The sequence below is a fragment of the Cynara cardunculus genome (genome assembly GCF_001531365.2).
Source record: "Cynara cardunculus var. scolymus isolate 2C chromosome LG 3, CcrdV1, whole genome shotgun sequence".
NCBI classification, from domain to species: Eukaryota; Viridiplantae; Streptophyta; class Magnoliopsida; order Asterales; family Asteraceae; genus Cynara; species Cynara cardunculus.
This window is the reverse complement of record NC_037530.1, coordinates 38,939,437-38,952,211: the sequence shown is the minus strand read 5'-3', so window position 1 is coordinate 38,952,211 and position 12,775 is coordinate 38,939,437. Positions and strand designations below refer to the sequence as shown.

Genomic DNA, 12,775 nt, shown 5'->3' with positions numbered 1-12,775 from the left:
AAACGAGAACAATAACCAACTAACAGAATACGAAAACAACCAGAATCCTATATTTCGTCAACCAAAGATCAATTTATTCAAAGCGTATACGCTTATAAAAGCCGCTACAATACAATATCTTCAAACAATAACACGAAAGAAGCCAAAGAAAACATCACACCAGCTCCACGAAACACGCATACAAACACCGATATACGGATGCTCAAGAGCCCCAAGAATTAACCTTTTGATCCTTCATTTTATGATGTTCGAATCTATCTTTTATAGCCATGGGGTTAAATCCTTTAAACATCATATGGATTTTTTGAAAGAGACCTGTTTTAGGCCACGATAAGCAGAATCCAATCGAATCCAAAAACCACCCACTTCTTCCATAAAAACCAACGATAAGGCCTCCGTTGGCCGAGAAATTAAACGGTGTTCCTTCTTCCACACCAAATGGCCCAAACGTTCGCTGGTTGCTCTTGAAAGTGAGTGATCGAATCACAGGGCTGCCCCCATAGACCACGGGGCAATAATGCCCGCTCACACTTATCAACGTCTCCTCCGGAAATCGCAGCTTAATCTGACATTATTTCATAACAAAATTACACAAAAGGGTTAGTCACAAGAATGAATTACTTTTTCTTGGCAATTAGCACAAAATAATTTCGCAAAAACCAAGTTTTGCCCCCAACAAATGCACTGGAATCGAACCCTGGGCAGATGAGATATTCCACCTCATCCCCCAGGACCTCAATCACATACACCACAACACAACCCTTGTGGCTGAAAGCGCAATTCATGGGTTGGTTTGATATTAAAAGTGATCAAGACTAATTCCTATTCTCACACGATCCTTCGTCTGCACAAACACATTTCCAGCTTCAAATAAAGTTATAGAGAGAAATATTGTGCAAAAATATGTACCTGAGCACTTCTGGTTCCTCCAATGCCTCCGCGTTTTTCGGCTGTAAACGGTTTACCATATTCATCGTATGTTACATGGATCGAGTCGATACAACTGCTGTACACGATCGTGATTTCTCGAACGCCACTGTGTGCTCCATCGTCCCAATTATTTCCACCATTTCCTCCCCATGGTCCAAGCAGTATGGTCTTCTCTACTCCATCATCCCAATAACTCCTTCCATTTCCTCCCCATGATCCAAATAGCATCCCCTTCTTCCCACCACTCTGATCTCTTCCAATTGCCTGTTGTGTTCAAACATCAGTGATAAGACAGGACAGGACAGGACAATACAGTACAAAAACTTGTCTCACATCTGGAACGGCATTAGACTGTGACATGACAGACAACATCAGTGACAATACTGGACAAAAACTCGTCTCACATCTTGTACAACATTAGACTAGGACATGACAACATTAAATACGGTACCAGAGAGTACAATACAAAAACTTGTCTCACATCTGGTACGGCATTAGACGGGGACAGGACGCGAGTGGGACCAAAATGCATTTTATTATGTCCCACCAATATGGGTGGGACAAAATTCGGAAAGATAGAGACAAAATTAGTAAAGTACTAAACTCCTTAGCTTCGTGAGCGTGAGCACCGGAGGGTGAGGGTATAAATGGTAACCATAAATATTTTGAAAACATGGGAACCAACTATTTCATGAATAATGTTAGATTTTCCTTCAAAAACATTCCTCCCGAATGTGGTAGGAAAGAAACAATAACAATTAAAAAATAAAATATTTATAAAATTACACATCTACCAATCAGTTACAACCCGTTGTAAAATAAATACGGGTATATTTGTAAAAATGACATCTTTCCTTGAAAATTTACTTTATTTCCTCTCAAGAACACATATAAACAAATTCATTTCCTTCCCTCTCTTTCTTTTTCTTCCCAAATTTGAGAACACAATGTTAGAGAATCACAAGACTAAAATAATTAAGTGCGTAATAAGGGATTTCATACCATATTGAGTCCAAGAGATTGCTGGAAAGAAGAACCTGCAAAAAAAGATGTAATGATGTGTGGAATGTACCAAGTAAACGTGTATAATCGTCTGCACACGAATTGCTGCCAATATAAAGAGCAAACAAAGTAGAAAGCACTATTGTGTTAAGCATCTAATTCCAATTCCAATTCCAATTCCAATTCCAACACAGATTTAAAACATGCACACAAACTGCTGACGGTATAAAGAGCAAACAAAGTATAAAGTACTTCTGTGTTAAGCATCTAATTCCGTTTCCAATTTCAGTTCCATTCCGACACAGATCTTAATTATACTGGCACTTATAAAACATGCACCATAATTAGTGGGCAGCAAAAGGATAGCACTTTCTGAAACACCCAGCTCATGAATGTTGCTTTTCCTTTGCATATATACCTTCACTAAACTGAACTATTCAGCACATTGAACATGAAAGAATGATTTAACAAAATGCTGAATTCGCCACCAAAACCGCAAAGACAGTGATCCAAAGATCTCATATGGTAAATATTACTCCCTCCATCTCAAAATAAATGCCCACGATGAAAAAGAGATACTTTTAGAACTTCATAACTTTTACTCTTTTTAGTTAATTAAATGACAGTTTTGCCCTTAACAATAGAGGGAATAATGAGTTTCTTCATCTCATAATTGGAGGTACAATTGAAAATTAAGCACTTGCTTTTGAAAATAGGCACTTATTTTGGGACGAAGGGAGAACTAAACATCCATGCTAACAAACATTCTCTTAAAAAAAAACTAGATTCGTAGGAAAACAACTGCAGTCTATGAATTAAGAAAACTAATTGCATCATAATCCATATATATTTTTATATCTATCTTTGCATATCTCTCTCTATATGTAATTCTAAGGATCAGTTGTTCCATTTTTCATTCGAAGCCAAAATACTATGACCTGTGCTAGTTGTGCAGGTTCAAGATTGCCAGTTAAATCTGAAAGTAGTCTGCTGCAGATTTTGTGACGTCTCCCCAATTTCCGCTGCTTCAAACACCACCATTGTAACATCTTTAATGTAATGAAGCCAGCACTTCTTCAAGTAATATGTACAACATTTCGGATTCTCTTCTCTCGACATTATCTTCTCCTTTACAGACTAAAAAGCAAAAGCAAATAATACAGTCAAAGCAAGGTAAAAAAGAGATCGGTAAAGTAGTACTACTAGGACGGGATTTTTCATTTTTCAAGATAGTTCACAATTATTTTTCAGTAGCTTTAAAAATTCATAACAAATGCTTGACCTCCAATACAAGTACATAATGGCAAAAAGGTGCAATAACAATAAGGGGATGTATGGTTGGTTTTCTATTAACAAGACAAAGTTGTCTGTATGGATTGATCTATCTATATACATTGGGATTTTTGTTTAGGAGGGTTCTTTCATAGATGGAAGGAGCGTTTTTTAAATTTGGAGTGACAGGTTTGGAAAACACTTGGCTTTCTACATAAAGCTCACCCTTTAAAAGCATATTGAATAAGCCACTTTCTATATCATTAAGCTATTACCAAACAGTCATGTATAGGTAACCGAATAAGCTGTGCCTCATTAAGCAAGCTGCTAACAAATGGCCCTAAGCCATTACCAAACAAACACTCATGTATAGGTAACCAAATAAGCTGTGCCTCATTAAGCTGCTAACAAATGGCCCTAAGCCATCAATAAAAGATTATCTTTAACTCAACAAAAGAAAACAAATAAAAAACGGATGACTATATCACATCAAGGGTAAGTCTTATTACCTTTAGTAACTCACTACTGGAAGATGACACCAACGACAAAGTCTTTGGTCGAGACATTCGAAGTAAATTGTCAACATAACCCTTCAACTTCACCGGGGACTTGATAAGTTCTAATTTGAGATCATTTGATGACAGATTTTGGATTTTCCGTAATTCTTCATGGATAGTTATATTCTTCAAACACGATAGGAAACAAAATGAAATTTGAGAATAGACGAATTCACAAAACAGAGGAAAAAAGCAAGATGAAAATTAATATCATACAAAAGTTTACATTAATACCTTATTAGAACTAACAACCAACGTCCAAGCTCCATCGTTCTCAAACTTCTGAAGAAAGACCAACAGCTCATGCAAAACAACAAATCTGTTTTTTCTAACTTCTAAATGTAGTTTTGCCTCATGCAAATCTAAAACATCCATGGACGAAAAGGGGAACTTCCCTCCAGAATACTCTAATACAGATAGGTATGGTGCGTAGATATTGATCACCTCAAGTTTTTTGCATCGGATCACAGATAGTTCCTTAAGATTTACGCTCAATATGATTATTCTCTCGAGTTTGTCACATCCTCTCAGAACCAACTTTTCAAGGTAAAAAAGCTTAGACATCTGATCTTGGAACAACTCATCTGTCAAATTTGAATCTCTCAATGTCAAATATTTCAGATTTGCACAACCTGCCAAGTTTATATTGCATTCCCATGATTCCTTCCCCCAATATAAAAATCTTAGAAGACTAGGCAACTCAATATGGACACATACAAGCCCATGGCACTCGTGTAACTCAACCCTACTAAGCTTATGAAGAGTTGAAATTTGCAGCCGACCTATCCCGGTACAGTGTACTAGTCTCAGATCCTCAACCAAAGGGCAGCCTTGAACGAAACCCTGAATCACATCTGCATTTACATAAGCATTTTTTATCGACAGCTCCTTTAGATTACGTAGATCAATGACACCTTTACCATCTAACTTGCAACCATACAACTTCAAAGAAGTTAGTGTTTTGGCAGTAAGGACAATGTTAGGTAACATATAATGTCTTTTTTTCTTCTCTTCCACATGAATCTCAAGTTCTTTGACGTCCTTATTTATAGAAGCACTTATCCACTCATTAATGCGTAGTTTTAGTTTGGGACTTAGTTGGGACAAAGAAAGCTTGAATTTCTGTATGTTATGCATTGGCTCAAGTTTGGTTGTAAAGGAGTTGTCAACAAAAGTTATAAATTTCTCCATATGATCTCCTCCCAACATTTTGAACCTTTTCTGGTCAAAGTCAAGAGTGAAGAATGAAGCACATATTGATCTCCACTTCTTTGATAACACAGTGGTTCGAGCAACATCTCTTGGGCAACGGAGAAAAGAAAGAATGTGGTGGATAATGGATACAGGCAATTCTGAGATTAGATCCATTGGTTCAACCACTTCGTCCACTTTAACCACCTTTTCCATTTTTCGTTTCTTTCTACCCCTGATATCTTTCCTTAAAATGGACGAACGTCTTGTCTTTGACTTCGTGTTAGTTTTGACTGGCCAATTACTTGAACTACCTTTCTGACATGACCCAAAGATCAAATTCTCATCTCCTTTTTCGATGCCATCAACATTTTGTATGTTCAACTTCTTTCTGTACCCCACTTGATCGCCCAAACTGGATGAATATTCTGTTTTTTGCTTCTTCTTGTTTGCAGAAAATTTTCTCTTCAGTTGCCTATCAATTATCAGCCGCGTGGTTTTCATAAGCATTTTCTGTTTACAGGATTTATGCTGCAGAAACCACTTTCCATAACATAGCCTGGTTACTTGAGGCAACCTGGATATCCAAAGATATAAAATGCATGTCACAACACAATATAGAAACCTTTACTTAATTATTAGGGTGCAACTGATACATACACAGGACTGGACAGGTTAGGTTTTAGTGTTTTAATTTGACATAAGTACTTTAGTAATTTATCAATCTTCTCCCATCTCCCTGATTTCTGCTCCACCTATTTTGGTGTCAGTTCTGTCATGTCACAGTCTAAATGTCACACCATATGTGCTTTTTGTTCCCATAGTGTTCCACGTATCAATCGCACCCTAGTGCACGCACACACAAATATTGATATATAAAGAGTGTGGTTTCGTTTACAAACCCAATCATTAGTACAAACCACACAAACCAATCTAAAACGTTCATCTAGTCTAATGAATATTTGATTCAATGAATGTCTCGATTGTTTCTTAATATAACGCGATAATCATGATAAATGAACTCTTGATAATCTTCCATAAATATAAAATTATAATAAATAAACTCTCATCAATTCTATAAATATCTAAATTAATTGGTTTCTATGGTTTGTACCAATTGTTGAGATTGTAAAATATCTCCCCCCCCCCCTCCCCTCCCCTCCCTATATCAAATGTGAATAATTCAGGAAATGATGATTTTAACAACAGCCTTACATGAACTGATCTTGACATAAGAACCTAATCTCTTTAAAGATATCGATACATATTTGCACATTAAGAACATTACTTGTTTGCACTAGAATTTTCTCAAAATCAACCAAGTCACATATAATCCTGTTCCAAAACACAGTCCATGAAAGACTTCAAAACCCTAAAATAACGCACCGAAAATAATCAAATCAAATCAAACACGCTAATTAGATCCAATAATTAGTAATTCTCCCGCATTATAATCAAAGAAAGTCAGCAACAACTATCTAAAATCTGCGATCAATCTAGATCAAAACTAATAGGGAAAAAAAATTCTAATATACAAAACGAAAAATATTTCATCGTATTAGGGCAAATTAAAATGATCGATCAAATAAATTTCAATTCAGGGGGGCGGGTGGTGAATTCACCATCGGAGAAAGGAAATTTGAGCAAGAACCTGTGTATGATCGGATGAAGGGATGGTCTCCGGCCGCCGTCTAGGCTTTCCTGCTTCTCTTCCACCGTCTTTCTCGCTGACTATATAGTAACGGGTCGGTTACTTCTTACCCGGAAAAGAGTACAGAAATAGGCGTGTGAAATCTGGCCCATTAAGAAATATTTACTCAGAAGTAAACATGATTATCTATTATACTATATTATAAATTATAAAATATTTGGCAAAAAATTTTAAAAATCATTTCTTATACATGAAATGTTATTTATTGATGTATTTTTTTCTAAAATTAAATATTACAAATAAATTTTGCGTAAGTATAACTTATTAAAGTTTCATGTTTGAATTCGTATAACTAACTGCAAATAAATATAAATATAAAAAATCTAAAATATAATTAAGATAATCGTTGACTTCTAACAAAATATTTGATTATTATCTTTGTATAAAATTATTTTATTAAATCAAAATAAAAAATGAATTAAAGAAATACATAGAAAAAAGAGAAATTTTAAATAGATAGTCTGCTACTAATATCAATATATTTTTTTAAATTTTGTATGATATCTTTACATTTATATTTTATTCAAAAATAAAAAACATTATCGTTTTCTCAAAACCACATAAAACCGTATTATAATATCGACTAAGATAAAGAAAACGAAACATTGAAATCGAAATGTATCTCGTTGTGGCACCCTTCTAGTTTGAAAAAAAAAACATGTTAAACATCTCACTACAGGTAAATTGGTCATTTAACGGGTCTTATCCTGCCTTTATCCAATCATGTCATGTCTTATCAAACACGAAACAACCGTCATGTTCTGTTTTGTCATGTCATGTTTTATTTTGTCTTATGATGTCCCACATTGTCTTGTTTGCATAAGCACCCCTAAGGGCCCTTTACCCTATGTTTCCCCGGTAAACGATTATCTATAATTAAACAACATTTCATTTAACTAATCTAGTAAAATTTTAGTCGATTAAAACGACATTGTATATAACATTTTTATCTAGTAAGTGTTTACGACCGATTGGTCCTTACAATGTTAATCGAGTAAAATATTACCGATTACTCACTCTTCCGCCACTAGAAACACCACTTCTCGTCCCACTTTCATGTGTTAAACATACCGTCAGCGTTCAGATCAAAGTCTCCATAAATAAATAAATAACCAAAAATCAAATTACATTCAAAAGATTAATCAAACTCACTCAAAAACTTATACTTTTATTTTAATCAAAATTCTCTCAACAATTACCCATTTGGGTATATGATATATATTTTCCTCATATAATTTAAACAAAAAAATAAAAATAAAAATAAAATCAACCTCTGTATTAATTTTCATATATTATCCTTGAAAAAAATTATTTAAAAAAAGAAAATCTAATTTACATTCTCTAATCATACTGTTTCCTTTCTTCTTGTATGAACTGGAATATACGAGCAGCTGATTCAGATGCCAATTTAGGGTTATGTGGTACAACTTTTATCACCTTTATCCTGTTTTCATCATACCCTTTTTCCATCTCTGTACATTGATCGGAATCTTGAACCGTCGGTGTCGTCGGAAACAATGGAAGCTCATGATCTCCTCCTTTACTTCCCTGCATTTCACTTTCTATATTACACGAGCTTTTTATCGCTTTATTATTGTATTTCATTAATCCATCTTCCATCGTCGGAGAAGACGATCCTTTTGTTACCGTCGGTGAACCGTACAGTTGGGTGGTGGTTGGAAATACACCAATTCCTTGTGGGTATGATGCCGGAAGGTTATAACCGCCGGTGATGAATTCTCCCGCGTAGATTGGTGCCATGAGACCAACTGGTGGTGGGTAAGGTCCGGTGTAGGGTTTGTAGACGAGTCCTTCAGATGGTGATCTCACCGGAACTAACCATTGGTTTCCCGGTGGAGGGAGGAAGCACCACGGTGGTTGTTTGGTGGCGGTGGATGGTGGTGGTGGTGGTGGTGATGGAAGTTCTATTGGATTTGGGGTGTTGAAATGAAGGGGTTTTGTGAGTGTGGTTTCAATTGGGAAAGCAAGTGAGGTTTCATTTCTGTGATGATGATCAAGATTTGGGAAAATGTCATCAGAAGATGGCAGCTTTTTTAATTTGTAGAAGTTGTCTTCTTGAAGAAGCTCAGGTGATTCTGCAAGTAATTTCTGCACCTGTTTTTGAGTTTTGGGTGTTAGTTTCACTCACTTAAATCATCAAAACTTAGCCGTTTACCAAATATTTACCCGGTCAGTAAAATTTTACACTATCATTTACTTACCGGATAAGATTTTAATTCACCAAAATAACATCGTATGTAACAATTTACCTGATAAGTGCTTACTGTGGTAAGTTGTCGTTCTCACTTACCAGGTAAGACTATTGGTCCTTGTCTCGATCTTAATCACATGATTACACGATTATCGAGTATAATCACATGTGATTAAGAGATTTTTAACATATTTTGACGAACTATAAAACCAATAGTTTCAGTTGCAACATACCTTGATGAGTCTATGCAGCTCGAAGAGTTGCGATTGGAAAACTTTCTGTTGTCTGAAACATAATGGCAAGTAAAAACATTACTTAAATGAAAAACTGAGAAACAACCCAAGTAATTATTTATCTATACGTTATGTATATGTGCATACAAGTAATTTGTAAATAAATTTTCTAGCATGCACATGTGCATAGGAACTAGAATACGTCTTCAATTACTTGTATGCATATGTTCATATCTCTATATAGATGGATACTTACTGAACTATAGTTCTTCTTGCTTTGCAATACTGTTCTTGACCGATGATCTGCGAGACTTCTTTTGGGGTTATATTATGACACAATATAAAGTTCGTCTCCGAGATATCACTGTTTTTTCCCAAATCGCCGAGCTGTAAACAGCCATGGTCGTCTTGTTTGCATTTACCGGTAGGATCAAGAACTTCATGATCGGTTTTACGATCGTCTCCCAACAAAGTCCATTTAGGATCGGTCGGTTTTCTAGCGCCCAACTCGGGCTCTCCCAAAATCCCGTCTTTTTCGGTTTCTTGAAAGCTTTTTCTCTTCAATGGCAACCTAATGCTAGAATCCTGCAACATTTGTAGTTCGTCCACCAAGATACTCGTCTTTCTTGGACTCAAAGGAGCGAGTTCTCCACTTAACATTTCCGAGAACCGGAGTCTATCAGAATAATACGACACAGGTTCTTTAGATACAGTTGTAGCGTTTAGTTTGTTGTCTTGGGCGACGCCTTTATCGGTCGGTTTTATTGTCGGATGTTTGATATGCGGGTTTGTGGTCAATGTAGGGAACTTCCCTCTATATTGACCATTCCCGAATGACAAACTCGGAACCAAGTAATCGTCCTCGTCTTCCGGCTTCTTGACCGGACTGTTCGTACTTTTAAAATCTTGAGGTTTAAACAAGCAATAATCCCCGCGTTTCAGATGTCCGCCATTGCATAAAGTTTGACAATTGGTGGTTTCTATTGTCTGTTTGACGGTCGTTAGCGAGATATTCAAATTGATCCCGCTCGAGTGATAAGAATCAAGTCTCGTAGCCAATCTTGTCGATCCACATGAGCTTCCAAATGAGGAAAACACACTTCGTTTGTAGCTTGCATCCTTTACGGGCGTAAATTAACAAAAAACAGAACTAAATGAGTCGGATATACCTCAAAAACACTACAATAAAAAGGTTCGCTTTCTAGAACGTTTAGATTGTCTAAGCGTCCTAATAAAATACTTCATATAACTTAGGTTTATAAGACCAAACTATAAAACGTCTTCTCTAAAAGTGTTACAATAGGTTTATAGGGATCATTTTAACAAGTTTTTTAGAACATTTTTAAAATGAAGTGTTTTATTAGTTGCTTTATAGGTCACTTTTGAGAAGTGTTCTATAAACCCGTTTTTATAGGACATTTTTTTAAATAGTGTCGTATAAAATAGTTGATCCGACACCTTATTCTAAAAGCGTCCTAAAAACTTGTTAAACACCTAAAAATGTCGTATAAATCTATCGTAACACTTTTTGATAGGACGCTTTTAGTGTTTGGTCCTATAAACTTAAGTCCTATTAAGTTTTTTTAAATGTTTCTACATTTTAGGCATCATATAAAAATAAATTTTGTTGTAGTGAAAGCAAGCTACAGCCTACAAGAAGCAAAAAGACCAAAAGATGCGCGAACCAACACGAACTCAACTAGTTATCATGACGACGAACACGAATAGAAAACACCCATATAAGAAACTTCAGTTCACGGTTGCTCATTAGCTCTAACAAACAACGTATTTGGACGACTTTCAGGGACTGTTTGGTTGGTTTTACATTTATATACTTAATAAATAAGTAACTTTGGGGACACGTGTCATGTTTCTGTGCGACGGTTATTGAATTTTTCCCGCCTAAACATGTATCTAGACACAATTTTCACTTACGGTTCAAATAGGTCTATTTAAATGACATTTGTCCCTCTAACCGTTTATTTTCCTTTTTTCGTGGTTTAACTGATTTTCCAGACTAATTAGAAATCTCTGATATGTTTTCTATAGTTTCTAAATATGGAGGCTTCTTTTCCAGACTTAGAAGTCTGAACGCTGAACATGTATGTACACACAATTTACATTTTTTTTAAGTATATAATATTTATATACGGCAAATGCAACAAATAAACTCACACACCCTCCTCATCTATGGTGATGTTTGAACCCCTGACCTCCTAGAAGGCCAAGGGCTACGATACCGCTAGGGCAAAGACCCTTTGGTTACACACAATTTACATTACCGGTTCAAATGGGCCTATTTAATTGACATTTGTCCCTGYAAACATAACTGATTTCCGTATGAAAAGGGATTTCTTTTCAAATACTTAAATAAGCAGAAGTCTGGATTTCCCTTCTTTAGACTTATAAGTTTGAACTCCTTTTCCTCAGTTAAAATTCAGAGTTGTCTGCCAGACTTATAATGCATACCAGTATAAAAGTCTGAGGACAAGTCTGAACTCTTTTTCCTCAGTTAAAATTCAGAGTTGTCTTCCAGACTTGTAAGACATATCAGTATAAAAGTCTGAGGACAAGTCTGAACTTCTTTTCCTCGGTTAAAATTCAGAGTTGTCTTCCAGACTTGTAAGACATACAAGTATGAAAGTTTGGAAAAATCAGAGTTATAAGTCTGAATTTAACTCTGAAGTGGCCTCCAGACTTATCAGTTTTCCTTATTTAATTACATGGGGTCAAACCTAGTTAAGTAATAAAGTTGTCTATCTGGATTAATCTATTTATATACATTGAGAAGGTTTTTGTTTGGGAAGGTTTTTCAATAGATGGAATGAGTGTAATTTTTAATCAGGAGGGACATGTTTGGAAAAGAAACTTGTCTTTCTGCAAAAAAGCTACTGAATAAGCCACATTCTATATAATAAGCCACAACCAAACAGTCTTATAGAGTTGATAGAATAAGTTGTAAGTCCCATTAAGCTCGTTAAACTGCTAATAAACAAGCCCTCGGTCATAAACGAGTGCTGAAACTCATCATCCTACTAAACAAGTTCAATTAATATCGTAAAAAAATGGGAAAAAGAAGTAGAAAACTCACATGATAAGAAGAATTTGCAGGCACCAAACTACTTCCATTGTTGTTGGAAAGAGGTAAGATAGGTGATACTGATCCAGTAAGACATCTTTGAGATGGTACATTCAGCTGATGAGAAATAGCCATTTTGTTTCTTGGAGGTGTTCTTGGACCTCCTTTATCTGTTTCAGTGATATGAAGCCTTGGAAACAATGGATCCATCTTCTTTCCATCATCCTTCACATTCCCCATCAAAAATCCCCAATCTCCACCAATGATTTCAACGGTTCACCAATCAATTCCAACGACATGAAACCAATTGGATCTAATCGAATCAATCAGATACGAAATCAACCAAATACAGTCGTGTTGAAGCATTGGAGTTGAATCATGATCATAATGAAAATAACAATACACTTTCAAGCTCAAAATCAAACGAAAATGACGATGGGATGAAGCGTTTGAGTTGAATCATAACAATAATACCGTTTCAAGCTCAAAATCAAACGATAACGACGATGGAATGAAGCATTTGAGTTGAATCATAACAATAACACCGTTTTAAGCTGAAAATCGAACGATAACGACGATGGAATGAAG

At 35.7% G+C, this 12,775-nt stretch overlaps 2 protein-coding genes across 7 annotated transcripts; both read right to left on the bottom strand.

The window, feature by feature from the left end:
- Positions 1–38: 38 nt before the first annotated feature.
- LOC112509331 (jacalin-related lectin 19) lies at positions 39–6,676 on the bottom strand. Of its 6 annotated transcripts, none has more exons than XM_025114232.1 (6): positions 6,604–6,676; positions 3,996–5,529; positions 3,714–3,887; positions 2,871–3,069; positions 1,933–1,967; positions 1,159–1,194 (listed from the first exon to the last, which is right to left on the bottom strand). In XM_025114232.1, exons 2-4 carry the CDS (start codon positions 5,460–5,462, stop codon positions 2,890–2,892), a joined length of 1,821 nt encoding a protein of 606 aa, XP_024970000.1. In that variant the 5' UTR covers positions 5,463–5,529; positions 6,604–6,676; the 3' UTR covers positions 1,159–1,194; positions 1,933–1,967; positions 2,871–2,889. The 6 variants fall into 6 exon arrangements, with proteins under 6 accessions (XP_024970004.1, XP_024970005.1, XP_024970000.1 ...); XM_025114234.1 differs by having other exon boundaries at positions 3,996–5,518; positions 6,604–6,612; XM_025114231.1 differs by lacking the exon at positions 6,604–6,676 and having other exon boundaries at positions 3,996–6,089.
- A 1,312-nt stretch (positions 6,677–7,988) lies between these two features.
- On the bottom strand, positions 7,989–12,763 carry LOC112509242 (protein EARLY FLOWERING 3-like). The gene is made up of 4 exons (XM_025114098.1): positions 12,167–12,763; positions 9,365–10,227; positions 9,109–9,160; positions 7,989–8,778 (listed from the first exon to the last, which is right to left on the bottom strand). Exons 1-4 carry the CDS (start codon positions 12,425–12,427, stop codon positions 8,005–8,007), a joined length of 1,950 nt encoding a protein of 649 aa, XP_024969866.1. The 5' UTR covers positions 12,428–12,763; the 3' UTR covers positions 7,989–8,004.
- Between the last annotated feature and the right edge of the window lie 12 nt (positions 12,764–12,775).